The sequence below is a fragment of the Prunus avium genome, chromosome 5 (assembly GCF_965620075.1).
Source record: "Prunus avium chromosome 5, drPruAviu1.hap1.1, whole genome shotgun sequence".
NCBI classification, from domain to species: Eukaryota; Viridiplantae; Streptophyta; class Magnoliopsida; order Rosales; family Rosaceae; genus Prunus; species Prunus avium.
In genome coordinates, this window is record NC_142288.1 from 20,205,721 (window position 1) to 20,220,658 (window position 14,938).

General features: G+C 36.6%; 2 protein-coding genes across 2 annotated transcripts; one reads left to right on the plus strand and one right to left on the minus strand.

The window, feature by feature from the left end:
- The first annotated feature begins 802 nt into the window (after nucleotides 1-802).
- On the plus strand, nucleotides 803-9,832 carry KEU (Sec1/munc18-like (SM) proteins superfamily). The gene is made up of 21 exons (XM_021954631.2): nucleotides 803-1,307; nucleotides 1,961-2,019; nucleotides 2,779-2,860; nucleotides 3,369-3,447; nucleotides 4,665-4,715; nucleotides 4,829-4,925; nucleotides 5,063-5,095; nucleotides 5,296-5,421; nucleotides 5,520-5,711; nucleotides 5,805-5,888; nucleotides 5,967-6,065; nucleotides 6,148-6,224; nucleotides 6,786-6,882; nucleotides 7,292-7,417; nucleotides 7,503-7,598; nucleotides 7,674-7,793; nucleotides 7,874-7,951; nucleotides 8,718-8,908; nucleotides 9,103-9,193; nucleotides 9,283-9,372; nucleotides 9,495-9,832. Exons 1-21 carry the CDS (start codon nucleotides 1,235-1,237, stop codon nucleotides 9,546-9,548), a joined length of 1,995 nt encoding a protein of 664 aa, XP_021810323.1. The 5' UTR covers nucleotides 803-1,234; the 3' UTR covers nucleotides 9,549-9,832.
- Nucleotides 9,833-11,248: 1,416 nt separating this feature from the next.
- Nucleotides 11,249-14,852, minus strand: LOC110753712 (photolyase 1). Its single transcript, XM_021954660.2, has 9 exons — nucleotides 14,374-14,852; nucleotides 13,827-14,167; nucleotides 13,507-13,747; nucleotides 13,126-13,283; nucleotides 12,997-13,033; nucleotides 12,716-12,774; nucleotides 12,196-12,277; nucleotides 12,042-12,113; nucleotides 11,249-11,809 (listed from the first exon to the last, which is right to left on the minus strand). Exons 1-9 carry the CDS (start codon nucleotides 14,683-14,685, stop codon nucleotides 11,639-11,641), a joined length of 1,473 nt encoding a protein of 490 aa, XP_021810352.1. The 5' UTR covers nucleotides 14,686-14,852; the 3' UTR covers nucleotides 11,249-11,638.
- Between the last annotated feature and the right edge of the window lie 86 nt (nucleotides 14,853-14,938).

A 14,938-nucleotide genomic window follows, 5' to 3' on the forward strand; every position in this document is an offset into this window, starting at 1 on the left:
TTTTAATATGAAATTGAATAATTTGTTAATTTTCAAGTAAAATAAAATAAAATTTCTGTTGAAAATTGTATTAAAAAATAATTTTTATAATCCGGTTCAACCCTAACTGGATAGTTTTTGAAATTTTTTTAATTAAAACTGAACCGATCCAAACCGAATAAATAATACCGGATCGATTCTAATTTAAGGCAAAAATTGATCCAACCCGAACCGTACCCACCCCTAGTGTTAAGTCATAATTCTGGAATTCAAGGATTGCTTAGCTGTTTCAATCATACAGTTTCTGGAAATCAGAGACAGCAATTTTGCTTCAACTTACAGTTAAATGACACTTCCAAACTAATACTAAGTTCTAGAAAATGCCAACGCAATTTCATACTAAGAAGTTCACTATGTTATATTGTGATATAGATTAATCATATTTAATTGGAATATTTTCTTATTAAACGAGAGTTTGCACGAAAGATGCAGAAAGAATGACAAGAAGCTTCACCCAAAAAGATTCACATCTAAGTTTTATTTATTTATTGGAATAAACCACAAGAAGTTGACAGGCCTTGAAAAGCATTCTTTTGGATGGTAACTACTAACTTGGTAAATACCTGAAATCAATTTATTCACAATTTTACAAGGGTCATTGTAGATTCAACCGAATGTCATTTCTTTCTTTTTTATTTCTTTTTTTGAAATATAAAAATGCACTTAAAAACCAGAAATGCCAAAAAAGAAAATGAAAAAGTGAAATCTTCGTCAAAGCCACAACAAACAGCAGCAGCAGCAGCAGGCATAGAAATTTCCGAATTTTCCTCTGAAAAATCTCTACAACAACTAGAAGAAAATAAATATAACAAATGAGAAGAAGAAGGGATCAAGTCTTTTCTTTTTCTCAATTTCTCTGTCTCCCTCTCTCTTTCTCTTTCTCTCTCCTCTTTCTTTCTGCCAAAACGCGAATTGTATTTGCCGGTTCAACATTCCCTCAAAGTCAACACGTCACCACCCCATTACCTTCGGAATTAAAATCATCCATTTTCGTAATTAACTTCCACTTGAAGAAAGAAAACTAGAAAAGAAAAAAGGAAAAAAAACAAGGGAAATTCCATTTTCTCTCTCTCTCTCTCTCTGCGACCTCCACCACTGCGCGATCTCTCTCTCTCTCTCCCTCCCCGAGTCTTCCTGCTCGCGAATCGGTCGGTCTGGAAAGGAAGAAGAAGAGAAAGGAGAAAAGGCTAGGACTATGTCGTTCTCCGACTCCGATTCGTCGTCCTATGGCGGCGACTACAAGAATTTCAAGCAAATCAGCCGTGACCGTGAGTTTCCTCCCTCTCCCCCTTACTCGTTGTCCTTTCAATTCACTTCAATTTCTTTTATTATGATTTTGAATAATTAGTGGCCATCTTATTCAAGCTGTAGGTAAACGAATTTGTGTTCTAATTGGTTTAGAGTTTATTGGATACTGAATGATTTAAGTGATTTAGTAAAATGGCAGTAAACGTTCAGAAATTAGAAGTTCAATGAATTTATGGAGTTAGTAATCTGTGACTGCATCTACAATTGGTAATGGATGAACTATAAGGTGAGATAGCTAGCTTATGCTGTGTACAATGTGGGAGGACCAATTATCCGCTGTGGTGCAATTTGCACCAGCTAAGGCAGATTGTATAGGTTGAAAATCTTGTGAGAGAGTTCAGAATTCTTTTATAGGGGTGTTGACCAGCTTGTTCTACAATATGGATCATTGTTACCTGTTTTTCATGATTGTGGAGAACTCATTTTGGGTTACATTCATTAGATAAGTTGCTGTTACTGTTTATGATTGATGCTGATGACATTGTAGTTTTTATATTATATAAATGTTGTTATATATCAATATGTTAAAATTAGAGTTTGTTGTGTGGCCATTTTCTGACTGATCGCCTGGTAATTGATCTTTTTTGGTTATTTGTCCCAAATTTATGTTTAGGATTATTGATTGAAATGCTTCGGTCCTGCAAAACGGGGGACTCAAAAGCAACCTGGAAGGTAAATGCAGCTTATATTACAATGTCATTCGTGGTAGATATATGCACCTGCTTGTGATTATTTTGGAAGATTCATGCCCCCTTTTCTCTCTGTACACGCATTTGTGTACATGTATATCTATTATGTATATCATGCATCTGTCTTTTGATTTATAAATTGATGTTCAAATAATTGAAAAGTGTTTTCATGTATTGCATGGATATAGTTTCAAGGCATATCTTTGATGATATATTTTTTTAATTTCTGTAAGTTTTGTATCGTATTTGTAACTTTAAAAAAAAAAAATCGTATCAAAATAAGTATCGGGAATTTTTTTGAACGTCAACAGGAAATACATGTTGCTGATGTGCTTATTATGTGTATAGTGCTTGTTTTTCTTTTGGGTCTATGATTGATAAAATTCACCAAGTGTACTGTTAAGGGTAGTTCTTAGTTTTATGTACTCTGGAATATATTTGGTCAATGAATGATTTGATCAAGGACTAAAGGACTTTTAACAGTTTGGGAAATGTGACACCATCTTTAGGGTCATGAATTATCATATTTCTTTTTATTTTGTTAACCCATTTGCTCTGCAATAAGCTGCCACACATTTAATTTTCTCACACCGGCTAATATCCTCCTCCTCCTCCTCCTCCTCCTCTCTCTCTCTCTCTCTCTCTCTCTCTCACATAAACTGGTTGATGATTTTCAATGTGATAGTATTCTTCTTTGGTTACCTACATGTTTCATGTCGTCCTTGAATCTTTGTCTCTGCAGGTACTTATTATGGACAAACTTACTGTTAAGATAATGTCTTATGCGTGCAAAATGGCAGATATTACAGATGAAGGCGTTTCATGTAAGAATCAAAAGGACCTTTCTTGAGAAGGTTTTTTGTTCTTTTTGGTGTTGTCTTGGTATTAGCTTTCTGCCCAAACATTGTTCTTACCAGTTCCACGAAGAGAATGCTACAATGTTATTATCCTCCTTTTTTTTTTTTTTTGTCAATCACAATTTACCTAATCTTAGAACAGCATGCTACATGGTTTTTCTTATGTTTGTGCTGTTGCTGTTCTGGCATTGCCTTATGTTTGTTTAATCAGTTGTCCTGTCTTATGGGCTGAGGCAAGCATTCAGTGGTCCAGTTAGGCAAACTGATAGACTAGTTATATCTCATGTGATTATAGATTTGTGAAAAAACATCGTTGACATTTTAAGCTGATAAGTGGTTGCCTGTTTTCTTCTCCCCCTTAAGTTTTAATTTTTTTAAGCCAATCAATTATGATTCTATATTGGTATTCCTTTTATTACATTTTCAGCAGTTGGTTTTATTTCTACTAATTAACGGAATTCATATTTTCTTGCAGTGGTTGAAGACATATATAGGCGAAGACAGCCATTGCCCTCCATGGATGCCATATACTTCATCCAGCCTACCAAAGAAAAGTACTACTGATTTAATTTTTTTCGTGTTAATTTTTGCTATTAATGTTATTAAGTAAATGATGATTGATACTTCTTAGATAGATTGGTTCTTCATCCAGCCTTCCAAAGAGATGTAATACTTTTTAAACTTTGTTGGGGTTAATTTTCACGACCAATTTTTTAACTATATGAAGATTGATACCTCATTTATAGGTTAATTGGGCTTTTGCTCTGTTTTACTGTCTCTGCTTTGTCTGTTCTTGCTAGTTCTTTTTGTCTTTTCCCTTAGATTATATTTAAAAGTGAAATCAAAGTTAGGTAATGAGGGGGCAGAGAGGGGGAGGGGGAGGACTTGGGACTAATGCCCTCTTCTTTCCCCATTGATGTAAGAAGAGCTAAGAGCTACCATTCTAATCTAATGTCATGCATAGGTGGACTGCTTTGTGAATCTGTATTACAGAACCTCATTATGCATTATACCAATTCTGTTTTGAGCCCAAACGTGAGAGAGAAAGTGAGAGCACATTTTGTTATTAAGTATGGTGTTATGTAAATGAGTCAATCTATGTGTTGAATGTATTATTATTGTAGCATTTTGGTACTATGGTTCCTTAATGAATCTTTCCAGAATCTGAAGCCATTTTTAGTCATCTCCAAATAACTTAAGCTTTTAGGAATATTGGTAACTAACAGAACTTATCATGATAGTGGAGTGAGAGATCCTGTATTCAAATCCCTACAACTTAACCTCGCAGTTTATGTTATTTCATGTTTTGGATTCTCTAAGGGTGGAGAGAGGCTCACACTTGAAGCGAGGTTAGAATATAAAGCACTTATTGGTGCACATCCAAACAACTTAATCTTTTGGGAGTAGTGGTACAATAACAGAACTTAACAAATCACAAGTTGAGACCTAATAATTTGATAGAATTATTAACTACATTATTGAATTTGGTTGGAATGGCAGTTATTGTGTTAGTCTCTGTTCTTAAACTGCCTTTTTCTGGTTGAATTTCCGTTAGATATGTTTTTCACCCAAAAACGTTTCATAAGCAATGTTCATGTCTTCTCTTTAAAAAATTATTCTGGTAATAGATGTGAAATAAGTAAATTTTCTCAGTTATGGTAACGTCAAAATTCATTATTGGAATCATTTTCTCTTTCCTGTTGCGTTTTTAACATCAGACATATGGACGGAAACCTTTCTAACTCTCTCTCTCTGTGGTGCTAATTTGCAGTGTGATCATGTTCTTGTCCGACATGTCTGGAAGAGCACCATTATACAGGAAGTATGTGCAGGAATATTAGTTATTTTTCTTGTTCTAGTTGTTTGTGTGATTTTATCATATGGAAGTCTGAATCTTTTAATGGTTTCTCCCCATGTATTTTTTCCTATGTGAAGGGCATTTGTTTTCTTCAGCTCTCCTATTTCAAAAGAATTGGTTGGTCACATCAAGAAGGATGCAACTGTTTTAACTCGCATAGCTGCATTGAGAGAGGTTGCATTTCTTTTTCATGGAAATTTTTTGTTCTTAGATTAGTGATTTTGCCAAACTTTGTGTGTCAGCCAGTTGCTTCTTTCTTTGTTATTGCTTAAACATTTATCAGCAGATTCTAATTTTGGATAAATACGCAGATGAATTTGGAATATTTTGCTATAGACAGCCAGGTATGTGCAGTCTTATAATTTGTAGTCCTTATTTATATAATTAAGATATCCCTTTTAAAAAGAAATTTAAAAAAAAAAAAATCACAAAAATTGAAGGTTCAAAACATCTTAAGTTTGAAAATCATTTATAGATTTTTACAGTGATTTTGTTCAAAACTAAGGGTTCATTGATTTTCTCTTCTGTAATTGTCTTTGCCCAGGCTTTTGTCACCAACAATGAGAGGGCTTTAGAGGAACTTTATGGGGATGATGAGGATTCACGCAAAGGAGTTGCATGTTTGAATGTGATGGCCGCTCGTGTTGCCACAGTTTTTGCTTCGTTAAGGGTACATGTTGTAATTGAATTTATTTTGATTGAAGATTTTAGTAATTTTTATTTATTTATTTATTTTTCTGAAGCACCTATTTGCCTCTAATTTCCTAGGAATTCCCATTTGTCCGCTATCGAGCTGCCAAGTCACTTGATGCCACCACGATGACCACATTTCGTGATTTAATTCCTACAAAGCTTGCTGCTGGGATCTGGGATTGTCTCATGAAATATAAAAAATCCATTCCGAACTTCCCTGAGACAGAAACATGCGAGTTGCTTATCCTTGACAGATCTGTAGATCAGGTTTTTAGGTGCATGTGTTGGTTATAAAAACATATCATGCTTAGTGGTCCTTGTCTTTATTATTATAATGAATATTCTCATCTGAATTTTCAGATTGCACCTATCATACATGAATGGACATATGATGCTATGTGTCACGACTTATTAAATATGGATGGAAATAAATATGTGCATGAGGTAAGTTGAAACATCTGGTTATGTACATATGCTTTCAAATTTTGTGATGGATACTTTATCAAGGGACTGTATGTACAGGTTCCAAGCAGAACTGGTGGTCCACCTGAGAAAAAAGAGGTTCTTTTAGAGGATCATGATCCAATCTGGCTTGAGCTTCGCCATGCGCATATAGCAGATGTATGTCCTGTGCCTATAGTTATCTTCTGGGATTTTCCTTAGTTTTTTTAAATATATTTTAATCACAAACTACCTTTGTCAGGCTAGTGAAAGGTTGCATGAGAAAATGACCAATTTCATAACAAAGAATAAAGCTGCTCAAATCCACCATGGTGCAAGGTTTGTGTGTATTAACTCTTAAAACCTGTCATAAGCGACGTACTTGTTTCATGTTTTTTAAATGAATTCTAATTATTTACTTGTTTCCTAACTTTCCTTCAATATGGAGATGGCTATAAGACACCATTTTAGCCAGAATCTACATCTAAATGAAAATTGGTTGGCATATAAATTACATAAATACCCTTTTATCGTTTGAGTTGCGCCTAGGGTTGCTCTATAAGGGGCAATGCAAATGTCTATTTGGGTTTTGCTGACATCTGGAATGACTCCGCTGTGTAAGATATTTCCATAATGTGACTGCTCCCCTTCCAAAAAAAGGATATGTGATTTGCTCTTTTAGGATTTTTATTATTGGTATTCAAATTTAACCCAAATTTATGTATAAATAAAATAATTTGATCTTTCATCCTTTTCATGCCTTTTTTTTTTTTTTTTTTTTCTATCGATTGTATCTTACATGTAAATTTCTGTTTAATGTTTGGAAGCTTATGCAAGTCTATTCGGTATGTCAATTTCTGTCTTGTTCTGTTTCTCACGTAAACATTCACCTTTATATAGAGATGCTCGGGAACTATCTACGAGGGACTTGCAAAAGATGGTTCAAGCATTGCCGCAATACAGTGAACAAATTGACAAGCTATCCCTTCATGTTGAGGTTAGTTCTTTGATATAGTATCTAATTTAAAGTATCTGTTTGATTTATAAAATTTCAACAAGTTAAAAATTGGTTTAAGGATTTAAGTTGCTTAAGTATATACGAAAACAACTTATGACAGTGGAGTCTTATTTGTTTTTCTTTTTTATGTTCATTTGTTTTCTTTTTCCTCCTTGAACTTGCCAATATCCTATTGGAAACGATAATTTGAGGTTTCATTTTTACCTAACCAAGAGAAGCAACACAGTAGCTCAAATTTCTGTTTCACAGAAAATACTAAATAAAAGTATAACAGGATTTGGTAAGATTTACATTAGAAGTGACAGCATATTGAATGACTAAAAGAAATTTCAAGCTGTTGACTTTAAGTATGATAGCCATGGCTTTAGGCAAAATTTGTTTATTCCAGATTGCAGGGAAAGTTAACAGAATTATCCGGGAGCTTGGGCTTCGAGAACTTGGACAGCTGGAGCAGGATCTTGTTTTTGGAGATGCAGGAATGAAAGATGTGATCAAATTTTTGACTACAAAAGATGTAAGAAACTATAGAAGTATATATATGGATGCACCAGATTCCTTGTCATCATATTTTGTAAAAAACATATACCGTTTTTATGCAGGATACGACTGGTGAAAATAAGTTGCGGTTGTTGATGATTCTTGCAGCCATTTATCCTGAGAAATTTGAGGGTGAGAAGGGTCACAATTTGATGAAGGTTGGTACCACCCAAGGTCAATCAGTGTATAGCCTTAGACAAGTGTTTGTTTGTGATAAATTTCTTTGTTTTCAGTTAGCAAAATTACCACCCGATGATATGAATGCTGTAAATAATATGAGACTGCTTGGGGGATCATCAGATAACAAAAAAAGCTCAATAGCCACTTTTGCTCTGAAGTTTGATATGCATAAGGTGAATGTATATATTAGAATTTTTCTTTAGTTCTTTCAATCGGTTCATCGATATCTAACAAGAAGCTATTCGATTATCAGAAGAAACGTGGAGGTAGGAAAGAACGTCCAAGTGAAGGAGAAACATGGCAGCTTTCGCGTTTTTATCCCATCATAGAGGTACCTTTTAGTTGGTTTGGTTTGTACCCTTCTGAGCATATATGGAATGAATGGTCTGGCATGTCATATGATTGGAACACCTGTATAAAACTATGTGAGTTTATGGTAATGCTTCCAATCTACCTCTAAAATATATGGGTTCCTGTTTTTTTGGAACAATCAAACCAAATATAAATGAGTAGCTTGTCTGTTAATTCAATGTCCATGGTGTTGAAGCTTTTGAATTCAAATGAAAAACAAAATATTAGTATTGATACATATTTATAATTGCTCATGTTAAGGTGATTGAGGTTTGCATTTATAAAACCTTTATGAGAAGGCATCTAATGATTCAATTGTCCTAAATAGAAGCTTTTGTCTCCTTGAGGGTTTACTGTGCTAGCAAAGAGTGAGTCCTTTAATGTTGGGGTGGGCAGGGTTTTGTTTGCTAGTAGTGCTGTTCTTGTTAGACTAGAGAAGAGACTTGGAATCTTGGAATTTCCACTTCTATTTGGCCTGTGCTTCATTTTATTGATCTTTCTTTATAAGGTTTTCTTGTATTCAAATGGATCTTTCATGTGAAATTCGTGTGCTTAACCAAATAAATAAATAAATAAATAAATGTGGCATTTGTTTGCTGGTGAAACGCACCTGGAGAAATATCACACGTAATTAAGGGCTCCATCTTATAACCATCACCATGTCGTGAGTCTACCATGCAACTCAATTCCAATGGTTAAAGCTACAAAGTTACGGATTTTGTATCCAAAATTTTCTCTTCTTTCAGGAACTTGTAGAAAGCCTTAGCAAAGGTGAACTGTCCAAGGAGGATTATCCTTGTTTAAACGACCCAAGTCCAACTTTTCATGGGACATCACATGGTGCAGCAATACATCAACATCCAGTTGCTCATTCAATGAGATCAAGACGGGCACCAACATGGGCACGGCCGAAGAATTCTGATGACGGGTATTCAAGGTATCTTGTCACTCTCTTTGTGTGTGCAGCTGAGTTGTTATTCCCTTCATGATCAAGAAACCCTAAATAATCCGGGCTACTTATGGGATTGTGCATTTTGAATCCTACCATATATAGTAGTTGTGTGTCCTTCCAATGATTATTTATTTATTTTTCTCATAACTGTAATTTTATTTTTCTCCTGCTGCCTGTAGTGATTCAGTATTAAGGCATGCTTCTAGTGATTTCAAGAAGATGGGACAACGCATATTTGTAGTTATAGTAGGAGGAGCTACTAGATCAGAGGTACGAAAGTGTTCCACTTGTCCTCAAATGAAGTTATGATAATTTCTTTTTCTCGCTTATTGAGCTGAGAAATCATGTTTCATTTTCAGCTTAGGGTTTGCCACAAGCTCACAACCAAGCTGAGGAGGGAAGTTGTTCTAGGCTCCTCATGTCTTGACGATCCTGCACCATTTATTACGGTAATGAACTTTAGTTTTGATCTTCAAAGCTTGAGTAGACCTAATATCGTCAGACAAGTTCTCCTATCATCCACTCCAACTTGCAGTAATTTTAAAATTCTGTTGGCTGTTTTAATGTGCAGAAACTAAAAATGATGACAGCAAACGAGCTCTCATTGGATGATCTCCAGATTTGAATGTGGAGGCCATGGGAAAGGCTGGGAATGACATTGGTTGTCGCCAATCCAATCTGTAACCATAGATGCATGCATCATCTCATTGTATCCATATTCTTTTCCTCTTTTGTTTTTGTAAAGACCCTACCTATTGATTTTGGTAGTGGCGCGTTAGACATTCTAGATGGAGCTTAGGCTCCGTTGTTGGTTCTGTGAATCTGTATTATATTGACATACTGAATCCAGTATTAATATGACCATTAGAAATTCAAAAAACTGAAGCCTAACAGCTTTTCTTGCTGCAATGAGGATTGGCACTTTGTCCATTCTAACATCAGACATAATACTTTGCCTAGGATGGTTAGGCAAATCTCCATGATCGTTAGAAACCTGTTGATTTCGCCACTTCCAAACATACCAACAAATGAACACAAACAGGGTGTGCACCAGTCAAAATGCACTCCACTGAGCTTTAGACAGCAAATTCCTCAACAGCCGTGGTTTAAAATCAGCAAGAAAAAACTTACTTTGAACATTCAAAAACAAAGCCCAAACCTCCCTAGACCTCGGACAGACGTCTCTGAGAACATGGAGGAGAGATTCGGAATGCCATCCGCAAAAATTGCAAGAAGGATCAAGGGTTAACTCCCTTCTCAACCTCTGTTCTTTAGAAAGCGCTTTACCTTGAAGCGCAAGCCAAAGAAAAATTTCCAATTTAGGAGGGATTTTCCACTTCCATAACAGCTTCCAGCTTCTCCAAAATCACTAAAGAGAAGATTATAAGCAGATTTAAGTTAGCTGAAAAGGCCCCAAACCCAACGGGATATTTAATAATTCGCTGCACCACCTAAACCCTAAACCTTAAACCACACTCCTAAGACTCTCTCCACATCTCCCTTTCCAACTCGCCACCCAATTCCTTTAGCCAACAATTCAGAACCATGTAAAACACTTTTCCAAGTGGAATGATCTAATCTGGTTAATTTGCACGAGCAGCCAAAACAAGAAGTAGAATCCACTCTGTTGAGAATGGCAAAGGTGAAATAGATATGGTGTTTACATGAAATCTTTTTATTTATTTAATGCCCATGAATAAAGAGATTCAATGGTTTACATGTTTATTAAGTGTTTTTATTAGCCTTCTTGTCTAGTTTCCGTGATATAATTGGGTTTTGCTTTTGCAGAAAGAGGCCAAGACAGGAATGAGGAAGTACCCCCCCAGGCAACATGAGAAGGCCAACCAGAGAAAACCCAACCAGGGAATAGCTGGCAGGAAGAAGGAAGTAGCCCCCAGGCAGTATGAGAAAGCCAACCAGAAAAAACCCAAAAATGATGGCAAACCGAAAAGAAAGCGGATGTAGAAAACAAGCTGGAATGCAAGACGATGTTGAATGCGAGAAGGATTAGAGAGGGAGAGAGATAGACAGAGAAATCAACTCGGATTGTAAGAAACCACAAGTGACCATATCAGTCTCTCCCAAAAGCCTATATCTGTTGGTCTCTGTATTAGTGCATGTTTCTGCAAACTGTTAAGCTTGAATGGATTCTTTTGTTGCACAAATTAACTGTTAAGAAGAAGGGACATGCGTCTGTTGTTTTTTATTAATACTATTGGGATAACTATTTGGTAATGCACGGCTGAAATATTATTGACTTTCTACTACCTTTGGGAAATTGGGACTCAATAGACTCATGTACGGCTGAAATATGCTCATAAGCAATTCTGCACTAAAAGAATACATTTATAACTCAAGACACTTTTTAACTGTTTCTGCCAAATGCATGAAAGCTTACAATATTTTTTCTATAATAAGGCGGTTTTCATGTAATGGATAAATACATTCGCCAAAGAGGGGGGAAAGAAACAAGAATTCCAGTACATAGTTGAGCAACAATAAGACCTAGAGCATTCTAAGAGGCAAAAAAACCTGGCACCAAATGGTTGCAATTTGGGCGGGCAGAACCCGTGACAGCTTGGAATATAGGTTTTACTGAGAAGGCCTGCAACTCTATTACCTATCTTTCTTTATAAACTGTCATCTAAGTTCTAACTATGCTTTTCTTCGTGACGATTCTGCAGATTACTACATTCACTTCAATAATCCAAAGCACTAAGTGCAGAGTTCTTTTGCCTTTCTGCCAAGTAGACTTTCTGCTTTTCTCTTCTTGGTTTCACCAAGCCTCTTTACATAGGCAATGTATCCATCCACATCAAATTTCCTTTTGCAGCCTGCATAGTTCATGTAACGTATTTTCCCAAAAATTGGCCGTTCCTTCCAACCCTGAAATGCCATAACGAAGGATCAAATGAGAGAATCTTTTAAGAAAAGATGAACATTCTAATTTCTTTGCGATTCATAAGCTCATGGAATCTAGGACCACATCTAACCTAACATTTGTAACTTTGTATTGCATCCAGTTATCGATGGAAAGATTCAATTATGGAAAAGTTACGACGAAATACAGCTGATATAAAATGCATCACCCAAAGCAAAAAGAGAAATGGACACAGACCTGGTCGTGAACACCACATACTGACCACATGCAACCAACATACCCATTCGGATCCCTTCCATCTATTTCATACTGCAAGAGTTATGAGGCAAAGAATCTAGGTGAAAATTTTGTAACCACCTCCAGAAAAGCATTAGAGAACTGAACTTTTTACCTTGTTATTTAGGTATATGGATATTTCAAGGGCTTCTTCAGGTCCTCTTGTCCACTCAAGAATCTTTTTTGCCCAATACATCCTGCACATGACTTTCAAAGTCTCATTGGGTGGATAACAGAATCAAAATTTCACACAAGAAAATTAAAAAAAAGTAAAACCAAAATTTTTTTCTGTTGTGACAGAAAACATTACCAACATTACGATATTGGCAAGCGAAATGAGAATGAAAAGGTAAAAAGAAGCCTATTAGGACTTAATGAAACACTAAAACAGCATGCGATAATAATGTAAGCAAACATAGCAACAACAATGGACATCATGCTTAGTAAATAGCAGCATTGCATAAACGGGACGACATAAATCCATAATTTTGTTTTTCTTAGAGATCAAGACAAAATAATGCAATGAGAATCCATGAAGTTTTCAAATATCAGAAAACATTTATAAAAAAAACCCTAAGCAGAACAGTAAACCATTAAACCATGAAGAGAATATAATCCATCAAAAGGTTACTTGCCGCATAAAACCATGCATCTTCCCATAATAAACCATCTCCAATTGAGAGGCATTCCAGAGCTGAAAATCAAGAGCACAAGAAATAGGTCAGTAGAGATTGATACAAAAGAGGACCCAAAGACATGTAACTGAGTTCACAAACAAATACATAATCTGCACAAAGCGCAATCATAATTATATAAAGGTTGAACAAGAGGAGGTAGAAAACCTAGGCAATGTTCGGATACACCCAAAATCTCATTCAAACAAGACATGAAAGACGAGCCCAGAAAATCAACTTACAGGATCGGCTGTTTGTGCCTTCTCCAATTGCTCCTTACTGCAATTTCAGTATTTTGTTCAGATAGTTCATAACCATCACTTCGCAAACAAAAATAGCACAAAGCAACAAATCAAAACCAAGATACCGACGTGTAAATATGTTCTCGCTTATCAAAAGCATGGTCCATCAAAGTTTTACGTGCCCATTCCCATGCCCCTTGTAATGAATCATAATGAGGCTGGTAGAAGCAGAAGTTATCGGCAAGTTCTCGGCGCACAATCAGCTCCTCTACAAATGCATCGACTGCCTTAGATACCATGCAGAAATAGGAGTTCAGCAATATATCACACACAATAACTTCGCATAAAGCAAGAGACGAATTAATGATATATGACAGCAAACTGTACTAGGTTCTTGGTGCTATGGCAGAGTCACACAACATATAAGGCAAAATCTAGAGCAAAAACAAATCAAATAGTCCGACTACAACGTGATTAAGAATAGTTAAACCTGAATTTGATATTACTAACCTCAGGACAGAGTTTCCGGATGCTACGTGCCTCTAAGGCGCACCTCTGTGCAGATATTTGCCCAAAATGCAAATATGGAGAAAGACCCGAGAGACCTCTCGGTTTCAAAGGGTTATTCCGGTCTAATGAATAACCCTTCAACCTTGTCGTCAAGAACCCATTTTTGCTACCCATCAAAACTTCCATTGCCGCCTTTTCTCCCGGTTCACACCAATCGATTTCAGGAACTTCTGCTCCTTTCCTAGTTATACACAAGTACAGAATCAACAATGGAATCCCCAATAATCCCAACTAATTGTCAAAGTAAAATGACACCTAACCTCAAAACTTCGTCAATGAGGCTATCCCAGTCAATCAATCGACTAGTGCCCACCCATTTTGTAACTGGTGGCTGCAGCATAGGAAATTCGATTAGGTACTCTGGAAGCTTTTTGTTTATCTTACTCCTTATAGTCCTAGCACTATACTCCAACTTCTCTGATGCCGCCCAAAGGGGCACCACATTGTGTGCATCAACTTCATGTATTGTCACAAAATCACTAACCCTCTTGCAAATTTCCTCTTTACATTTCCGAACTTCCCGTAAGGGTGAGAAGTCCGTTACTAAAAGTGAAGCCCCACATTCACTCACAAAATTGGGTATAGTGTCCTCAGCATTTCCCTGTATGTAAAAATAGAAACCAAACAAACAAGTCCCCATATATGAGTTATGGACCGTCATGAGATTCCAGAAAGCCAAATAGAGCACATTATTTCGGGGTAACAATCAATTCCAATTTTTTTTTCTTTCTCAGAAACCAAACACAAACAGATTACAAATGCAAAAAAGACCAAATGGGTATTTGAAAAATGTGGTCTTTAACTTACCCGGAAGAGAAAAAATGGAATTTGATGCGTTTCTTCAAGATCACGATGCAATTGTCGCAAACCCCTCAGCATAAACCCTAACTGGCGGGCTTTGGCGCCAAGAAACTGATCAAACAGATTGAACGCCACAGCCACGGGGACATTGGCCTTGTGGGCCTGCTCAACGGCGTGGATCAAGGCCCAATTGTCTCTAACCCTTTGGTCTCTGAACATCCAGTAAACGACGGGACCCACATTTTGACCCGCCGATTTGGACGCTTCTTTCAGAATCCGAACCCGACCCGGTTGCAAGGCGGCGGAGTTAGCGGCCATGGATGAGTGGACGGTGAAGAGGAAGGGGAAAAGAGGGTGCTTGCTAACGTGCGCAGGAGGTGAACGGATAATGTGGGCCACGGTCGGTGGGTCGGTGTACGAGTACGTCAATGGGGGAAGAAACAGAGAATGTGAAGTACGTAGGAAATGAGGAAGAAAAGGAGGGAAACCAAACGGCTAAAGTTGTGGTTTTGAAAGGACCTACGTGGATTACTTTGAACCTCGTATTGGTTGTTAATATAAAATTTGGTTC